Source organism: Pelodiscus sinensis, chromosome 6 (assembly GCF_049634645.1).
Source record: "Pelodiscus sinensis isolate JC-2024 chromosome 6, ASM4963464v1, whole genome shotgun sequence".
NCBI lineage: Eukaryota > Metazoa > Chordata > Testudines > Trionychidae > Pelodiscus > Pelodiscus sinensis.
In genome coordinates this window covers 35596804-35617932 of record NC_134716.1, presented here as the reverse complement: position 1 = coordinate 35617932, position 21129 = coordinate 35596804, and the positions used below count along the sequence as shown (strand labels likewise).

Sequence of the window (21129 nt, the reverse complement as noted above, 5' to 3'; positions counted from 1 at the left end):
ACCAAAGTTGTCGAAATACAGACATTCTTCAGACAGTTCAAATGCTTAAATATAAAAATATGAAATGAGCAGCTTTCAATACCCATGTAAATTGTGAATGAAGCAACTTCTAATTCAGAGGAGTCGATGTCTACATGACTAACAGTGTTAGCAATCCTTAAGAAAGGGATAGGTAATAAGACAGAAATATTATAATGCCTATATCTCTATAAATCTATTTCTAGGGAAGGCACACAACACATAGCCAGCCTGTGGAGTTTGTTGCCAGGAGATGTTGTAAAGACCAAAAGTAAAAGTGGGTTAAAAATACTTACATAAATTCATGGTGGATAGGTGCATCAAATGGCTTTTAGACAAGATGGTCAAGGATGCAGTCACTTGTTCTGGGTGTCCCTAAAACTTTGTTTGCCAGAAGCTGGGACTGGACAATGGGATGGGTCAGTTGACAAATTGCTCTAAGTTCATTTGCTTTGCTGAGAGAGCCTGTTGATGCTGACAAAATACTCATAATCAAAACCCAACTTACATAAAACAAAACAAAAAATACAAAACCAAAAATGACAAATCCATCCAAAACCAACCTGGCCCCTGGAGCAACCGCTGTGTCTGACAGCCATTCACCATGCCTGACCACTCCAGAGCCCCCCTGCTGCTGTGCCCCAAGAACCACTCCTCGTGCCCAGCCCTTGCAGCTCCCCTCCCACCTACTGAGGCAGCAAGGGGAGAAGTGGGTGCTGAGGGGAGTTGGCTTAAAAGCTGGTTCCCCCCAGAACTGTCTCCGTGGGTGGGGGTCAGAGAAGGCAGAGGTGCAGGGGGGGGACCAGGTGCAAACTCTTGCTACATTTCAAAGGCAGAGATAGAGAGCACTCTCTTGTCCTCTTATCGACTAATTGAGTAGTTGATGGAAAGTCCATTGACTACTTGATTAGCTGATTAATCGAAATTTAACATCCTTAGTTCCACTGGGGCAGCCAGGAGGTGCTGTTAGCACCAGGCCCACCCACTCTGCAGTAAGCTGCCAGGAGAGGTGTGTGCCCTGAGCTGAAAGGGTGGGCGCAGGCTTGTTGAGAAGGCAGGAACTGGAGGGGAGAGCAAGGATTCAGGGGAATGAACTGGGGCTGCAGGAGAACTGAGAAAGGAAAGCGGGGACAGAGAGAGGAGCCCATGATTAAAGTAAAAAAAGGCCCTGTAAAGAGTCCTGGATACTACTGCAGAGGGCTTTTCTCTCTTCTGTAGTTTAGGTAATTTCTTCCTTCCACTTGACTCTCAGTTAAACAGGCCCCCTCTCCTGTCTCAGGCTTCCTTGCTTTGCTGAGAGACCCTGTTGATGATGGTGATGTAATGTAATTTTTCCCCTGTCCCGCGGGAGTGGGGGAGAATTTATATAGAGAGATAGCGGCATTATTTATGTTAATGAGGGTACCACGGAAAAAACTAAGGCCTTGATTGCTTAGAGATTTATCCACATACTAAATTTCCTATATTATGAGTAGGAATGTTAGATATCAGTTATTTTAGTAATTGTGTAGCTGCAACAATTTTTAGCAGTTGCACAGTTACTAAAATGCTCCCTCCAGGAGTGGGGCTAGCAACCTATATGCTTCCAGCCAACTCCCGGGAGCACCTGCCACTCCATGCTATTGCCACTATATGAGGCAGCAATGCAAGGTGGCAAGTGGAGTATGTCTGTGAGCAGAGCTGATTTTTAAACCCCGTGGACAGAAGCTGCTCCAGCATCCCACCTGCCCCCCCTTACTCCTTGACATGCTGCTGCCTCTGATATTTAAGCCGGCTCCCTGGATCACTGGTGCTCCTTCCCACTCTGTGGGAGGCAGCATGGGGAGGAGTAGGTGGCTATGCACAGCTGGCACATGTGGAGAGCCGGCTTAAAAGCCCAGGCTTATCGGTTATTTGTTTAAACCAGAGGTGGGGAACCTTTTTGGGGACCATTAAACCACAGAAAAATCAGTAGGGCTGCACACAAGTGAGAAGCAAAACAAAAAAACAAGCTCTCACTGATGTGGTCCCTGACTGAAAAGGAGAAAGACACTCCCTACGTTACCTTCTCACTCCAGCCCTACGGAGGAGCAGTGGGGGGAAGGACTGGAGGGCCAGAATGGGCTCTCCAATGCTGGGGTGTGGGAGCTGTGAGCCTTGGAGCTAGATCCAGGCAAGCTGGGGGCTGCCTCCGACTCATGGACCTGGAGTTCCCCACCTCTGGATCAAAAGACTATACTCCAGCATCCCTAATTGTGAGTAGTGATGTGAAAGGTTAACCAGCTAACTGGTAAGCATCACCCTAAACAGTAATGCTTACCAATTCTGGTTAACCATAGGGGGCTGGAGCCAGAGCAACCCCTGTTTGTGGCGGACCCAGCCTCTCCACCGCAGGTTGAATGCTGGCTCCCTGAGAGTGGGCTGCAGAGCCTGCAGTGAAGCTTCCTCCCTGGGAGTGGGGCTGACAGCTCTTGTAACCATTTAACCCCTGAAAATCTTAGCAATTAACAGTTACCTTTTAACTGACTTTTTGTATCCTTAATTATGAGTAGTTCTGTCAATTTCCTTGGGTTATTGAGTGTGAAAAAGTAAGTATGTGCATAAGTCTTTATGGGATCATGGTTTGGATAGATGTATTGACAACAAAACTTCTTTCTTATAGTGATACTAAAAGTGAAGTGTGTTCCTTGTATTTTGTGCAGCAATGCAAAATTAAAAGTTTGATTTTTTCCAATGAGTCTATTTTTGTGAATTTCAATGGAATTAAATAGGGATGTAAATAATTAGCCAACTATATGATTAACTAATAAGCCTGGGAATATATTGTTGACTACTCACATTTCCTCCCCTCTCTCTTGCTGCCTTTATATCAGAGGCAGCAGGGGGAGAAGCAGGAGACAGTGCTGGTGTGGGGGAGGACAGCTGCTCCCTCCTGCTCGTACGCAGCAGTTCTGTCTGAGAGGAAGCTTGGACCCCCCATGGACAGGGGCTACGGCTAAACTAGCTTCTATCTGGGGCAGCCTAAGGTGCCGCGGACTGAGGCTGCTTTGCGGTAGCCTCCCCCACAGCAGCCTCTGTCTGCGAGGAGCCCGGATCCTTCTTCCTCTCCCGCCACACGCGGGCTATTGTCACCCTGTGCTGCTGCCTCTGTATCAGAAGTCTACACTGATTTTAACATTAGGGATGTTAGATATCATGTAACTGAACAGTCAAGTAACTGCATGAATTCTTATTGGTTAATCAACAATTATATATTCCCTGGGGGTGGGGCTGGCAGCCAGTGCAATCCGGTCCCATTCCCGGGGAGCTCCCTACCATCCCGTGCTACTGCCTCTGTCTCAGAAGCAGCAGAGCGGGGTGTCAAGCAGCTTTTCTGTGTGGGGAGCTTGTTTTATAACTGGCTCCCCTCATGTACTGGCTCCTGCCTGGCATTCCACGCTGCTGCCTCTGATACAGGGATGGCAGGGGGCTCCCCTGGAATGGGGCCGGATTGCACTGGCTGCCAGCCCTGCCCTAAGGGAATATATAATTGTCGAGTAATTGATATGAATTCATGCAGTTACTTGACTATTCAGTTACCTGATATCTAACAATCCTAATGTTAAAATCAGTGCAGACTTCTGCTAGTGAACTAGTGCCATTTGTGGTTACACAAACATACATAGTTTTGGGAGTATATAATAACTGCTTCATAATTTGCCATTTAAAATAACAAACATTTGATATAAATTTTGGTTAGAAATGTGGGTGGTTTTGGTTTGGTTAGAAAATTACTGAAATGAAATCTAGGATTTTCTAGTAAAAATGAAGACGTTTTCGCATCTGCAATCTGTGGCATCTTGGAGGGTGGGATCTTTGCATTTAGAGATGAAGCTACACACTGACCATTGTTAACTCTTTTATTTTCTAGAACTAATATGCATGAGCAAGTGAACAGAACAGAGAGACAGTTTAAATCCCTCCCAGATAACCAACAAAACCTGCTTCCTCAATTTCTTCTTCATCTGGACAAGATTCGGAAATGTATTGATCATAATCAAGAGATCCTACAGACCATTGTGAACGAGTGCAAACATATGTTTGAAAATAAAGAATATGGAGAAGATGTATGTTAAAACTGGACTTTTTCATATTTCAGAATTAAAAATTTCTGTACATTTTTTATTTTTTTACATGTTTCTTCCTTTAGGTTTCCGTTTCTGTTCTGTCCCTCACCCTCTTTATGAATTCATATTTGCTTAATCACCTTTGCAGGTCTTATAGACATGATGAATCATATTGTATAGTTTTTCAATAAAGAAATCTCTAGCAATGTTTCTATATAGAGGTATAGTTAATTACTCAGAAGAACAGTACTTGTCTGCTATGGCATGTGTCAGTAATTATTCATATTAACAGATCAGTATGATAGAACTCCAGTGGAGTTCTAACTCTACCCTAGTTATTTTTTTTAAAGTTGACTTTTCACTTGGTTGCATTGACATTATTGTTCTTTACAGTACTTTAGTTTTACAATATTTTGAATCACCAGTGGGTCTAGGTAAGTTAAGTATTTGTGATATAATAGTTCTGTACAATGTTAGCACAATTTCCTCCCATTTTAGCTACATTTTTCATTATGCTATATCTGTTTGTAATTAAGTTTTACACCTACAAAACTTAAGGGACTGGCAGTGATGGAAAGTCTTTTTTGTGGGGTTTTGTTTTGTTTTTGTTGGCTTTGGTGGTGGTTGTTTATCTATAGGCTGAGTACAGTTTTCTGGGCAGCTTCAGTGTGAGCTTCTCCATGCTGCCTCATGGATGACCTGGATAGAACTCCCTCTCAGAATGAGAGATTGTTTGGCCTCCACCCATTGCCCTGTCCTGGATAAGGACTATATGTTGTGCTGAATTATGCATTGGTTTTGAATTATATATTGGTTTTGTGATGTCACTTTGGTCTGTTGAGGGCAGAACTGATCCCACCAAACTCATTTTATATAGGACTGTAAACTGGATATGAGTCCTGGTCATGCTTGTCTGTTTCAGTATTCAAAGCTAAGGTTGTTTGATGTCTTAAATTTCTGGGTTAATTTTTTGTCTAACTTTTATTTGCCCTTTAATCAGGAAAATGGGAAGATTGTGCCAGCCTCAACGTTTGACATGGATAAATTAAAGTCCACTTTGAAACAGTTTGTAAGAGACTGGAGTGAAACGGGGAAACCTGAAAGAGATTCCTGCTACCAGCCAATCATTAATGAAATTGTAAAGAACTTTCCAAAAGAGAGATGGTAAATAGTGCTTTGTTTTTAAGATTTATTGTAAGAGAAAATACATAGGGCTTACATGGTTGCACGCAGCTTGTAAAATATTTGTAGAGGGTGGAAAAGGAAGCTTGGATTTTAAAATATTTTAAATTAGGTGCAAGCATTTGTGGGTTAATTGCATAAACAAATGTTTATCTGGTAAGGAAGTATAGTAGAATATACATTTTTAAATCTAGAACTAATAAAATAGAATTAAGTATTTTCTCTTTGTGGGCCAATATACCTAGCTCTAAATATAGTTCCAATTTGGCAGCTGCTGAGTGCCTATGTTAGGATCCATGTCCAACTTGCTTCAGTTGAAGAGGCCATAGTATGTGATCCCTTGGAGGAAAGAAGTAAAATGTGGTTATTCTTGGTGAGAGGGCCAAAGAAAGGAGTAAAAGGTTTCTATCATCCCTATCATAGCTTTATTATATTTACAGTCTTGTTTGCAAGTGTTCAGGCCCAATATTGATTTCAGACACAAGATATAATGCATCTTGAAAAATTCTCATGTGTTTGTGTGCATATCTTGAAAAGTGATTTGATTAAAAAGTGAGGCATGTTTGTGTGTCTGAAGGTAGGGTGAGGGCTGATATACTAACAACCTAAAAAGAGCACTTTTTAAAAAAAACAAAAAGCAGTATGGTAATAAAATGAAAAAAAAACAACAAAAAACCCCCTCATTAATGACATCCATATCCTAAGTTTATTATAAATGTAAATGATTTGGTTACTATTTAAATCTGTGCAGTTGTCATAAATATACATAATTTCACTTTGAAACTTTAAGATGCTGTTTTAATAAGGAAAAACAATAATTAGCACTGACTATTGTATTTTAATTTCATTTGTGAATTTGGTGTTTATGAAAATGAGGACTGATAGCTCTGGCTAGAGCCTAAGCTTTCTACAGCTAATAGCTTCCTCATAACACCTCTCCTTCAACCTACTCTAGAAATACCTGCTTTCTACCTGACATTTGTTTTTCTACAGCAAAGACTGCTGGCTGTTACAGATAGCAAAGAGATTTTGATGTGATCAAATATCTGTGCTACAGAAATCAGCACTTTTTTTGGTTCGACTTTTCTTGAGGTAATGTCATTTAGCCAGTGACTCTCAACAGGAGTACACATATTCAGCTAATCTAGATCAGTGTTTCTCAACTTGGGGGTTCCAGACCCTGGGGAATCATGGATGTGTTTAAAGGGGTCACAAGTGTAGAGCTGGTATTGAGGACAGCAAATAGGACAATTGCCTAGGGTCCCATGTCACAGCGGGCTCTGTGAAGCTAAGTTACATGCTTCAGCCTAGGGATGTAAATGAGTAGTCTAGTATACAATTAACCCATAAGCCTAGTCTTATAGGTTAATCTTCTCGACTACTTGCATTCCCCCTCTCCTACTTCCCCTGACTCTGTATCAGAGGCAGCAGGGGTAGGGGGAGGAAGCAGGAGCTGGTGCTGGGGAGGAGCCGGCTTAAAAGCTGGTTCCCCCCAGTACTGCCTCTGCGGTGCTGCCTGCCCTCTCTACCCACCAGCTGGTCCACGAGGGGAGCTGGTTTTTAAACAGGCTCCCCTTGCAGACCAGCTCCTGCCTGGCGCTCTGGGATTGGCGCTGGAACACACTGGGCTGCTGGCTATGCCCCTAGGGACTACAGAATGATCAAGTAACCCAGGGTTGGACAATAATTTTTGCCTGGGGACCACTTAAAAAAATGTTGAAGTAGCCCCGGGCCACCCTGGAAGGGGCGGGTCATAAACAAGGGGCGGGGCTACCCACCCACAGACCATGATTGGTTTGGGGTTGGGGGAGCCCCTTTGCCCCCCCTTTCCACTGGGCACCCATGCCCTGGAAGAGGCTTGGCATGCTCTCCCACCCCCAGGCCAGTTAGGGCCTGGGGCTGGGGGAGTAGCAGGGCCTCCGCAGGCTGGATCCACCTGCTTGGCGGGCCAGATCCATCTTATGGAGGCCCTTTTGCCCACCCCTGAAGTAACCAATAAGAATTCACGAGGTTACTTGGCTATTCTATTACTCGCTATCTAGCATTCCTGCTGCTTGTGGCTCAGGCTTCAAACAAGTGTGAAAAACAGGCTCAAGTATCACACTGAAATGTAAGTACAATATTTATATTCCAGTTGCTTTATTTTATAATTATATGGTAAAAGTGAGAGAGCAATTTTTTCAGTGATTGTGTGCTTTGCTTTTTATTTTTCTGTCTGATTTTTTTAAGCAGGTAGATTTTAAGTAAGGTGAAACTAGGACTATACCATACAAATTAGACTCGGTAGTCTGGAAAGTTTGAGAATCAGTGACTTATCCCACTAAGATTTCATTTGAAGGTTAGATTTGTATAGTGCTTTCAAAAATATAACTTTAATACTCTTCCCTTGTTAGATACAAGGCATTCAGGAATGTCTTCTCTTATAGAAAAGGTACAGTAAGTTTAGTTTTTATAAGTTTATGTAAAGTTATACTTCTGTTTAGAAATTGCCTTAAAAGGTTATTAAAAATAGAAAAATCACCCTTTAATGCATTATTAATGGTTTTGAATGTTAGTGTGGCTCAAGATCCATATTAGTGGCTTTTTCTTGTGAAATTTGAGCTTTGGTGTGTGACCAATCTTAAAGGCTAATGTGGGTTCTATATTTAACTTCATGGACTCCCTGTTTTAGTTTTGCTTTGTAGGCAGGCTATCCTGGTGTGACACTGCCAAAACCACTTGCAGTTCCTGTAACTGAATTAGCAACAGCAACTCTGAGGCTGTGTGTAGACTGCATCCCTTTTCCATAAAAGGGATGCAAATTAGACACGTCGCAATTGCAAATGAAGCGGGGATTTAAATCCCCCCCGCTTCATTTGCATAAAAATGGCTGCCGCTTTTTTCCGGCTCGGAACTTTGCCGGAAAAAAGCACCAGTCTACACGCGGATCTTTCGGAAAATAAAGCCTTTTCCGAAAGATCACTTATTCCTCTTAAAATAAGGAATAAGGGATCTTTTGGAAAAGGCTTTATTTTCCGAAAGTTCCGCGTGAAAGTTTACGGAAAAGGGATGCAGTCTAGACACAGCCTGACTGAATTGCAGTTTTCTGTCTGAAAGCCAAATTGGATGAATGATGGAAAATATTTACTAAGCTTTTCACTTCAGTCGTCTTAAGTGAACTGTCTATACCAGGGAAAAGATGTAAATAGATTTAATTTTTTTTACTTGTAACCCACAGATGGAAGCAGTTACTTGTGAATAAATCCATTTATATTAAATATGAAAAATAGTGAAAATATATATATATATTTATTTATTCATTCTGTACTTAGAATAAGAACTTTAATTTTGAGGAAGGTGTAGTATGTTCTTCATTAATAATGCAAGTTAAGTCTGTTTCAACTGCAAAACTCACCCAAACCTTAACTATGGAGCCAAGACCATCAATGTTTTTATGTCAAATGGCTTTGATAGAGGAGACTGTACCTGAAGAAACCATATTCAGAATACAGTAGTTAGTAGTATAACTGTTGCTGACCATACTTTTGAAATACAGTAAAGATATGGACTTGAGCCCCAAAACACTACTCAACTATGGAAATGCATGTGGTGCTTACATAAATTCTTTTTTCTCTTCAATATATCATATCTATGCTCCTAGCCAGGTTGTTTTTATTTGCTAGAATCTGGAAGACCTCTGGCTTCAGAATATCGTGCGTCTTTGGGGCAACAGATGCAATACAGAGTAGTACCCATCCCAAGCACCAACTTCCATAAGTTTGGGGGGATGCCCCACCCCACCTCTTCCCACCTAGATTCCCCCTTCCTCTGAATGCACCTCATCCTTGCCTCTACCCTCCTGCAAACCTCCCAAAATACTGTGAAACAGCTGATCAGTGGGAATGACGAGGGGAGGAGAGGCACTGGTCCTGCCATAGGAGCAGGGGACTGGACTCGATGACCTCTCGAGGTTCCTTCCAGTCCTAGTATTCTATGATCCCTAAGGTCTGCTGAAGGGCAGGAGGTGCTTGAGGAAGGAGAGGAGCTGATGGGGAACTGCTGGTGCAAGCTCAGAAACCACCAGTTTTTCTGTGTGGGTGCTCCAGCCTTGGAGCACCGATGGAGTCAGGGGGCCTATGGTACCCATTTTGTAAGTTCACCTACCTATTTTTTGGAATTTACTAGCAGTGTTCTTTTCCCAACATCCTTGCATGCTCTGTAGAAAAAAAAACTTGTATGGCAAAGAAGGCCTTCACCAGTTTACTCTCTTTGATGTTGATGGAGAACAGCTGCTTCCCTTCAGAGGAGGAATCTGTTTAAGATATAGGAAGGGAATGCAAGGTTGCTCCTTCTGAGCAGAGCCATGTTGAAGGTACTATTGCTGTTGAGCATGGGGCAGATGGGGTTTCCCTTTCCTGCCCTCAGAGTTGGGTGTAGAAGATTGGGGAGTGGGAATCTGAGAGATGTTGGAAGCTGAAAAATAAAATTTTGTTTCTGTTTGCGTTTGGTGGGAAAAGCAGCTACACAGAACCTTGGAATCACAGAAATGGGTAGAACTTCTGGCCAGACTTTGAAAATTGGACTGTTATCTAGCTATATACAGAGTTCATAACTCTTAAATTGCCAAGTATGGTCATGTGTTCTACTGGAATTTTCTTTTATGGGAATCTGCTCTAAGTGCTCTTTCAGGATAAAATTCTTGGGTAGGAATGTGATCTCCCAGAGAGTACATTTAAGGAATGCTATCAAGTTTGGTAATGTCAACAGATTCACCTAGCTGTCAGAACTGATTAAGGGGAATATATTCACAAAATTGAAAGCTGGTCAATGTGAGAACTGTAGGGATACAAGTCCTCTTTTAGTTTCTTTTAACATTTATTTTGCTAGAATTGTACATGCAGTATCTAGAAAGGGTGTAAAATCCCAGTTAATCAGCTAATTGGTTAAACCTGAGGTTTAACTGAGTAAACAGGATCTTGCCCCTCCTCTCCCTCCATGTTGAACCCCTGCAGTGGCAGCAGGAGCCAGCAGCCCAGCGCATGGAGGGTAGCTTCTTCTCCCATCCCCACCCCTCTGAGTGCGGGGCTGTTGGTGCTGGCCCCCTTACGTTGGGGTGGAGGAAAGCAGAAAACCAGCAGCACAGCACACAAGCAGGCTGGCTTCTGCTTCCATTGCCCTACAAGAGGTAACCAGCAGCAGTATCTGGCCCTGTCCAGTGGGCGAGGGGAAGGGCAGCTTTTGCTCCTGCCCCCTGTGCTTGGGGCCACTGCTGCCAGCTCCGCCATGCGGGTGGTCGGCTCCTAGCCCTTGTGGGGCTGGAACATCCTTTATGGTTGGCGGGCCGTTCCTGGATACTAGTTAACTCATTTAGGGTGATCCATACTAAGGATGTTAAAATGCGGTTAATTGACTAGTCGGTGGAATTTCAATCGACTAGTTGATAGGCACTTTTGCATTCCTCCTTTGAAGTGTAGAAGAGCCCTCCCCCGCTGGATATACGTTTCATAGGAGGAATGCAGAACTCCGCATATAGCTGAGGCCAACGGGAAGTCCCACTGATTCCAGGCTGAACGTGGGTGCCTTCTTTGAAATGCACAAGAGTCCCCAGCAGGACTCCATTTCTGTTTTAAAACTGGAGGGGATGAGGGGGAGGGTTAGGAGCTGTCCCGCCCCCCAGCACATTCTCATCTGCCAGAAACCGGCCATTGGGAGCTGCTTGTTAGAATAACAGGCAGCTAAATGGAATCACGCCCCTTCTCCTGGACTCAGTTATTCATGAAGCACATGGCAGGCAGGCTGGCTAGGAAACATTTTAAGCTCGGCAGGCAGGCTAGTTGGCAGCTGGCAAGTAAGTTTAATGGCCACAGCCTGCTTCTGGCACCCCAGCCCTTTCCTGCCCCCTCCCTCCCTCAACATATCCAAACCCTCTGTCCCCCTCTTACACCCATACCCCCTACCAGGTCTGGCACCCCAATCTCCTGCCCAGATCACAATCCCCTCCTATCCTAGGTCACGTACCAAACCCCTGCACTCCAGTTCCCTGCCCTAGGTCACAACCGCCTGCTTCATCCCAACTCCTTCTTTGACTCCAGTCTCCCTTCTGCACCCAAGTCCTTTACCCCAAGCTCCCTTCTGCACCCAACCTCCATCCCAAACCCCGCATCTCCATTAATATCATGGAAGAGTGCGTCCCTTGACCACTTTCCAAATTCTTGGAGTGGCCCCCCCATCAAAAAGTATTGTCCACTCCTGAGCTAGATCATCCTGCTCTTAAATATCTCCATTGATGAAGATTCCACAATCTCTTCAGGCAATTTATTCCATTGTTTAACCACCTGACACTTAGGAAGTTTTTCTTAATGTCCAACCTAAACGTCCCTTGCTGCAATTTAAGTCCATTGTTTCTTGTTCTGTCATCAGAGGCCAAGGAGAAAAAATTTTCTCCACCCTCCTTGTAACACCCCTTTAGATACTTGAAAATTGCTATCATGTCCCCTCTCAGTCTTCTTTTTTCTAAAACTCAACAAGCCCAATTCTTTGTCTTCCCTCATAGGTCAGGTTTTCTAGACCTTTAATTATTTTTGTTGCTTTTCTCTGGGCCTTCTCCAATTTCTTCACCTCTTTCTTGAAATATGGTGCCCAGAACTGGCCACAGTACGCCAATTGAGGCCTAATCAGTGCAGAATAGAACGTATAGATAGATTGATTGGTTACTAAGGTGTGTCTCATATCAGTTAAGCAGTGTACTTTCTTGCTTATAAGAGGAAATAGAGATTCCGTGCTTTGGATGTCAGAAGAATTGTGTTCTGCTTGGGTAGGACTAAACCGTTAAGATCATTCTCACAGTTTATGGTAGTTGTAGTCAGGAGGAAAATTCTCTCTGTTTTTTCTCTAAGGATCTAAGTTTGAGGATCCTGTATACGTTTGTGTTATGACTTGGCCATTTTTGTATCACTAAGCAGAGTACATACACATTCAACTACATCATATACAGCCTCTACAGTCTTTTTGGCTTGAGTGCTTGTCCTAGACATTTGTAAAATAGCAACTTGGCCTTCAGTGCATACCTTTGCCTCGCATTGTTGACCCTTAGCATTCTAGAGATGATGCCATATATGAGTGTGTGGTCATCCCAGTTCTCAGATATACTCCAACCTGGAGGTGGGATTGAACTCATGAATCACCTTAAATAGAGTGTGTATGTGCAATCACTTGAAGAAGAAACAGTTACTAACCTAGCCTGTAACTGTTTTTGGACATGATGCACGTATCCATTCAATAACCCACCCTATGTTCCCACTGTATTTATTCTCTCCAATAAAAAGGAACTAATGGGATTGGGTTGGCTCTGTCCTGTTTACCACCGTGCATTAGTGTGGGGCAGTAGATGGGTACTTCTGAGGGAAAATTTTCCAACAGTCACTGGGCACCAACACCTAAAATGGGAAGGACATGGGCAACAAGTATTTCACAGAACAAGTATTATAGAACAGGTTTCTAACTTTTTTTTATTATTATTATTTCTAACCTGGGTTGAGGTAATAATCTTTTATTGGACCAACTTCTGTAGATGAGAAACAAAAGTCTACAGAAGTTGGTCCAATGAATGTTACCTGACCAACATGGCTACTACTACACTGCTTATGTGGCCTTTTTAAAATAAGGCAGTCTTTAAAGCTGGTTAGTACTTTGCTACCTTCTGAATTTGTCTCCTGAAAGCCAGTCTTTCCAAAGTTAGCTAACTTTCCCCACTCCTCTTTACGTTTTGGAAAGCTGGTTGGCAATTCTTTTTGCTCCCATTCTGGCCACCTGGTTGACAATATTCTGAAGACTGCATTTCGTTTCCTCTCACATCTGCATCTTGAAAATTAGGGCTTTGATGTCCTTCCTACCAGTCGGATACTGTTTTTAACTGTCTTTGTTATGTCTAGGTAATAACTCTTTGACTTAAAGTTGACTTGCAAAGGGTGAGGAAGAAGATGAGTGCACACTATTTTTGCTTTTATGACATATAAAAGAGGCCTAACATTTTATCACCATTCCTTCCCCCATCGATTTTTGTCTGCTTGTTTTATTTTAGAAATATCGGGAGTATCAAATATTGCCTTTCTTGTTTTTATTGGTAGACTCCCTGCAGTAACTAAATATGGATTGGGAGCTATTTCAATCTTTACGCAAAAGGGATGCCGAATCTCTAAAAAATACTTACGTTATATGTTAACAGTTTTTAATCATCTGCATACTTCCATGTCATTTTGCAAGGTGGGGCAGCCAAACGTACTGACCCACCAGGCCACATATGACAGTTTTCAGAAACTTAAGAGCTGGTAGTCAGGGGTCAGAGTTTCATCCCCTCTCCTTGAAACCCAGTACCCCACCACTCTGCTTCAAGGCAGTGGTTCTGAACCTCCCTCTGCAATCTAGTAAGTGGAGAATGGAGAGTTAGAGAGGCTCTCGGCTAACTGCACTTGAATCATAAAAGAGCTGCATGTGGCTTTGGAGCCACAGTTTGGTAACCCCATCATAAGGTTTCACTTATTTTATGTTTCTGATGTCAAACCGTGCTAGGACTGCAATTGTCTGTAGCTCTTAAGGAAAAGATAGCGTAAATAAGAACTGAATTTCTAATTTACAAAAACTTAGTAGGTTGTAACAGTCCATCAAGAAAAGCAAAAAAGGCACAAACCTGTGGTTTTTTTTCCTCTCTTGCAAGTCACTTTCACAAATAAATACAGTGTTTTTTTACAGAGATAGTCTAAATTAAAGTTAAGGAAACTATTTGAAAAATAGCTATCTTTTAATTTTGTATTACATTGCCACTCAGGATTGCCTAAGTGTGTATTATTTTACCTTTTATTCAGTGTGAATGTTATTTTTCACAAACCAGGTTTTTACCTGTAGTTTTTAATGCATTAAAAATAATTTTTAAGATTCCATAACTTATTCTATGACCGTATGAGGGTTTTTCCCCCTCACCCTGAAATACCTATTCTCAACTTGCGTGATGTGTCTATAGAAAAATTACAGTATACAAATTGAAAGGTCTTTAGGAATTATCTCTGTTTAAATATATGAAACCAACAATATTTAACCAGACCCATAGATATTTTATTAAGACGTATTGGATAAAGGATTAATTATTATTTTTTGTTTTGTTGCAGGGATCTCTCCAAAGTTAATGTCCTGGTACCTGGTGCTGGGCTAGGTAGATTGGCCTGGGAAATAGCTATGCTCGGTTATGCTTGCCAAGGAAATGAATGGAGCCTCTTTATGCTCTTTTCTTCTAATTTTGTACTCAACAGGTACTTAGCTTATATTTTACTTGCTGGTTGCAACCTATATGTACTAGGGAAACAGAAATCAATGGCCAGTCTTTTAACAAAGTAATAAATAACCAATCACAATAAATCCCTAAACCCCAAATCTAGGTAACAAGATCTTTTAGATCTCTTGTTTCCATGAAAAATATCTGGGAGAGGGTAGGAGGGAAGAATGGGAGTTTTTTCAAAATTTGACATGGATATTTATTATATCCTTACCTGTATGTCATAAAGATTATAGAAGCAAGAATTATTTGGTGCTTAAAGCAGTGAACTGGAACTTAAAAGATCTGGGTTCAGACACAGATTGCCTGCTTGATCTTGAGAAAATTATGTGATCTTTTTATGTGAGTTTTAAATCTGTAAAATGGCCATATTTCCCATCTATGTGATACTGAGGGAAAAAAATTAATGTTTAAGGAGTTTCTGATACTATGGTGATAAGTGCCAAAGAAAACTTAAAAATAAAATAGGTTGCATTTATTACTAAATGCCAAGATAAATTTCACAAGCTTTTCTTTAATTGTAGGTATACATATTTTGAATATTTGACAGAAAAATAATTTATTAATAAATGCCTCATTGCTATAAAATAGCAAAGTACTTATTAGGCAAGCTTTCTCTTCAAGCATCTTTATACATCTTCTTATTTCTTAAACTTAACTTCTATAGTGGATTCTGCAGCTGTGAGTTTAAGTGAGATTATGAGTTTATAAGATTTACACTATATAGAATTAGAAGCATGAGATATAGATGTCCTGTGTTCCATTTCCATTAATGGTAGATGTTAGTTATGTTGCTGAATGTAGTTATAGAAGGTAGCTAGATTCTCTGGTGACAAGCACAGTATAAAAACCTATATGGAATAGAATGAATGGTTTCCATAATTAATCTTCAGTTGACAAGTCAAAATCTAAATCAGGAATGCTACAGTCTTTCTTTATCCAACTGTCAGTCTGCTAGCTGGTGAGGTATTGTTGAAGATTTCTGTTTTGTACATTACCTGAAAAATTATATGAGCAGGAATCTGGTGTCATTTTTAATCAGTTTCTGGTTAGAACATAAGAACAGCCATATTGTATCAGACCAAAGGTCCATCTAGCTCAGTATCCTGTCTTCAGTGGTGAATATCAGATGCCTCAGAGGAACATCCTCTGGCAAAGAGTTCCACAGGTTGACTATGCACTGAGTGAAGAAAAACTTCCTTTTGTTTGTTTTAAACCTGCTGCTTATTAATTTCATTTGGTGACCCCAGAGGGAGGGACACAACAGGTAATCATCACGTGATCCCTTTCCTGTCATCCATTTCCAGACAGAGGCTAGGGACACCGTTCCTACCCATCCTGGCTAATAGCTATTGATGGACCTAAACTTCATGAATCTATCTAGCTCTTTTTTGAATCGTGTTAAAGTCCTAGCCTTCACCATATCCTCTGGCAAGGAGTTCCACCGGTTGACTGCGCTGAGTGAAGAAAAACTTCCTTTTGTTTGTTTTAAATCTGCTGCCTATTAATTTCATTTGGTGACCCCTAGTTCTTATATTGTGGGAATAAGTGAATAACTTATTTTTATTCAGTTTTTTTCCACACCAGTCATGATTCCACGCCAGTCATGGTTAATGTTGTAGAAGGAACTCTCTGCAGAAGCTCTAAATTCAGAGTCTGTTCCAGCAAGATTATCAGTTTCACATATAAAATGACTTGCTAACCTGTTTTTTTCATCATTAAATATTTTCTCTTTTGATACTTGCATTTTTATGTTGTTCTTTCAAAAACACAGATATAAAAAACCACACCTCAGTGCTTAATTCGGTAAAAATTACTTTTTACTGTTTATAACCAGATTTAAAATATAGATAGCTTGCCTTTCCTTTGTCCATATCTTGCTTATCACATTTTGAAAAAAATAAATTCTATGTTAAGTTTAAAAAATACGCAGGTAATGTTGCTAATTTTTGATAGACACTAAAATCCTGTCTAAATGTGTGCTTTTAGCATCAATTCAAACCTCTTTCATACTTCTAAACTGATATGGGCCATTAAAGTATAATTAAAATCACATGTATTTTTAGATATGCTTGCCATCAAATATTTTGTTCAGATTTGTATCTGAGTGAAGTTAGTATTTGTTTCAAAAGCATTATTGTATGCAAATTTAAGAACCATGGAGATTTGATGGGGAAAAAGAGAGAGAAGAATGGTCAGCTATTATCACAGTCCCAGGAAAGAAATAGCCAGACCTACCACCAAAGGGCTAGGTAGAGATAAGAGAATAAGAAAGCGGACGGGTGGGTGGGTGAGAGTAAGATATGATAACTATTGTGAATTGGAATGCCAGAAATATATAGGAGGCTATCACATCTATTATCTTCCAAGGTTCCAAAGGAACCAAATTAGCAGTAGGTTGGCTTAGCCATCTTAAGTGTGAAAGCACTTAATACCTTACTGCTTAGACTTTTTTTTTAATTGTGTATTACTATAACATTCAGGAACCTTAGTTATGGGCCAGGACACCATGGTAAAAGCATCGAACAGAAAAATGGTCCTTATCACAAAGAACTTACAGCCTAAGGCAGGGCTACTGAACTTTGAAGCCCCAGGGCAACAGTGATATTCACAGCACATGCCAAGAGCTGCAACTTAAATGTGGATGCATACACATGCAAATATATATGCAAATAGCTTCTTTCACACTGACAGGCATGAATACAAAGATTAAGGAAAAACTACACAACATGCAGGCCCCATTTAAGTCAGTTGCTGATATTAATAAAATGCAGTATTTACTCGATTTCCACCCATATGACAATGCTTATAATGAGCACAGACAGTCCAGGAATTTAACTATTAAAATGCATATCAACAGAAAACCATTATATTGACTCGCCACTATGGAGTGTGTTCCCAGTGGAGGCCATGTTCAAAGGATCCCATCCGTGGGCTGCGTGTTGAACCCCGCGTAAACCCAAACCGCACTGCGGGAAGCAAACAGGCCACAAGGTGCGTGTTGAGTAGCCCTGGTCTAAAGTTATGTCTACACTGTAGTTAAAAACCTATGACTGGCCTGTGCAATCTGACTTGGGCTCAGGCTAAGAGGTTATTTAATTGCAGTGTAGACATTTGTCTCAGGCTGTAGCGTAAGCTCTGGGACTCTGCAAGGTAGAAGGGTTCCAGAAGTCAGATTGCAGCCTGAGCCACAGCATACACACATGTTGATGAAAACAGGATGTCTCTAAAGCAGATGCATTTCTAATCAAAAGTTGTCCTGCCCTGATTCTGATTTGCGATGGGCGACACAACGGACTCCCAACATACACGCTGCAAATAAAGAGCTCCTTAATCTGAGTAAGTTGACATGCTATAGCTATGAATTTTTAATTGTCTCTATATATAAAAGAACTTTTCTGGTGGGACAACAGAGTGATGTAACTCTGTGTCCTGCTGTCCTTTCCCCGTCAGCTGCCTGGCATCCTTTCTCCCTCCATCTCTTTCCAGTGCTCTGTGGGGCAGGGAGCCTGCACTGCTGTTCCCTTCCCCCTCCTTCTCTCCCAGGCTGATTAAATGGTAGCATAGCAAAGCACTACCTTAAGGCTTTTTCCCTGCTCCTCTGATTGGCCATAATTGTGGCCAATAGCAGCAACAGGGGGTGGGTGTTTGGAAGTGGTGGGGACACAGCCATGTGCAGCCCTGGGGAGCTGCGCTAGGTAATCAGCCCCCATCACCCGACCTTGCATCACCAGCCCGCTCCTGCACCCTCCCAGACCCCAACCCCAAGCCTGCTTCTGCACCTGCCCAGACTTCCCACCTGCAGCCTTATCCTGCACCTTCCCTTTTGCCTACACCCCACACCTGCTTCACAGCAGCCCCCTCCTATACACTGAACTCCTCTTTTTCTGCTAACCGAAACCTGTTCGCCCAGGCCCCTGTAGGCTCTGGTGTACAAGGGCCTTCATTTTTCTGTGGAGTCGTGATCTCTGACCCCAAAGAAAGATTCTCCACTCCTGCTTTCTCTTCTCCTGAGAATTCAATTTTTCTGAGAAGATACGCTGGGATTTGGTGTCAAATGTTTCCTATTGTGCCAGGAAGCAATCCCAAGGAGACATGGTTAGTCCTGGTGCTCTGTTATCTAACACAATCTCATATTTCCCCAGAGTGCAACTTCTCTGGTATTAAAATCCAGAGCCAGAAAATATGCGGAGATTAAACTTAAACTCCTCATGATGAAGCGCTTACTATATTTGGCCTCTGCCCTGGCCAGGGGTGTCCCTCCATACATCAAGCTATGAATAAGTCTGCTGACTTGACTATCTGTGAATTGCACTCTTTGAGAGTTTTTAAGAGAGAGATCCAAAATTCCTCCCATAATAATCATAGACTGTCCCTCGAGTTTCTTCCGCCTCTAAGAAGTTGTGGTCTCTGATGACTGCTCCACTTAAGCACCCATGAGACTGCTGATTCTTCAGATGCTTTCAAATCTGAAGATTGTAGACCAGAAGTCCCCAAATTATGGAGCAGACTACCTGGGGGGCATGGAGAAACATTTGGATCAAGCTGAGGGGGGAACAGTTCAGGAGGTGGGGAGAAAATGCCCAGGTGTCTCAGCTGCTGTCCTCAGCCTTGGCCTTCTTAGCACTGCCTGCCCATCTCTTTCCCCCCTTCTCCAGAGCTGCTGCCTGTGTCTCTCTTCACCAAGTACTGAAGAAGCACATTCCGCTCTATTGTCATTGAAACAGTAATTCCTTCAGCCACTATTATTTCAGAGCAGGCCATGAACATGGTACCTATAACACTGGGTATCACAGGAATTTTGCTTTCTTCACAGTCTTCCTGTGTCCAAAATGCCTAACTCATCATTACAAAGCAATGCCATAAGCTGCTTGACATCCTTCATACAACTTTATATGTCTGTTACATTTGCTGTTAGAGACCCTGCTGGAGCATAAGTGCCTGATCTGTTGGATAGAAAATCATATTCATCACTACTTTGCAATTCAGAATTGCCAACTGCTAGCCATTAATGGTAAAGTACAGTCATACAAATTATGCCAAGCTGAATTCTTTTGTTGAACATTTATTATCAGAACACAGCTCAATTCCAAGCAATTATTGCAGAAGGCCAGCTTCTAACCAGAACATCTCTTTAGGCCTTCCTTGATGCTGCTGATGCTTCAGGTTGTTTGGTTTCTACAGTGGTATTTATGAGATGGGCATGCCATTTCTAGTTCTCAGTGCTAAACTGTTTGTTGATAGGATGGATGAATCTCTGCATACATTAAAGGATTCCAGGGCCACATTGCATTCTGTCAGGATTTATACACTGGCCCGTGAGAGAGTTTAGTAAGTTCCTCTTGGTGAAGAGATTTTATCTTGCCCTGGAGGTTTTTCGCTTTCCTTGGTAGCATGGGGCACGGAGCACATGCTGCATCTTGGGGTCTTTAAACTATTTGAAGACTTCAATATCCGAGATATAGGTGAGAGGATTATTCCAGGAGTGGGTGGGTGAGATTCTGTGGCCTGCATTGTGCAGGGGGTCGGACTAGATGATCATAATGGTCCTTTCTGACTTTAAAGTCTGTGAGTCTATGAATTCTCAATCTCTGGGGGAACTCATGAAAAAGAGGTTCAGGGAAGAAAACCACCTACTTCTCAAACTTTTACTACTCCCAATGGGCTTGGGAGTCAATCACTATGGACAAGTGGGTTTTGGAGGTCATCTCCTCAGGGTACTCCATCCATTTTACTTTTCTTACACTTGGCAACATCCTTTTTCCATTCCACTTTAAGGACTCCTTTCACAAGAACCTGCTATAAAATATAATATGCTCTCTCCTATATTTAAGTCATGTAGAATTGGTCCTGTGCTACACAGAAGGAAAGAGTTTTATTCCAGGTATTTCCTGGTTTAAAAAAAATGGAGGTTAGAAATCCATCCCAGATGTAAGGATATTAACATCTTTTTCAAAGGGCCAGAAATTCAAAATGGTGACATTTGCAGCAATAATTCTATCACTGGACCAAGGGCTTAGTTCTCAGCCTTCAGCACACCCATTTCCATCATGCAATCCAGTAATCTCATAGTCATACATTTTTATTTTGTTTTGGGGGCATTTACAGTACATGGTGCACCTTTTCAGCCTATATTTGGCCCCAGTGACCTTTTCAAAAATTAGTAGGGGCAGACCTCCACAGAAAAGGAAAGCTTGTTTTCTTATCTAGACATCTGACAGATTGCTCCCTGAACGTAACTTCAGATGCGTCTTGTGAAGCCACAGACCTCTTCCTCAGTTTGGGCCACCTATTGAATATTCAAAACATCAACCTTGACCCCTGTGCAAAAGTTGAAATTCATAGGCACTTATCTTGATTTAGGAGTGGCAAGGTAGATTTCTCAATTCATGGCCCTCCTACATAGTCAATACAATCCATATCACCCCCTCACACCTGTTGTGGTAAATGTCTTCAGCTGTTGGGGTATATGGCTGCTGGTACTTTCATTATGGACCATGCAAGATTGCTACAGATCTGCCTTCAGGGATGGCTCAGGAC

At 41.9% G+C, this 21129-nt stretch overlaps 1 protein-coding gene across 2 annotated transcripts in view; it reads left to right on the top strand.

Moving 5' to 3' along the window:
• Nucleotides 1-21129, top strand: part of CARNMT1 (carnosine N-methyltransferase 1) — a 30640-nt gene that overhangs the window by 1486 nt on the left and 8025 nt on the right. For both annotated transcript variants that reach the window (XM_075931718.1, XM_025178870.2), the window contains exons 2-4: nucleotides 3908-4103; nucleotides 5104-5267; nucleotides 14426-14566. In XM_075931718.1, coding sequence (XP_075787833.1) covers nucleotides 3908-4103; nucleotides 5104-5267; nucleotides 14426-14566 — 501 coding nt within the window. The remainder of the gene's footprint in view (nucleotides 1-3907; nucleotides 4104-5103; nucleotides 5268-14425; nucleotides 14567-21129) is intronic.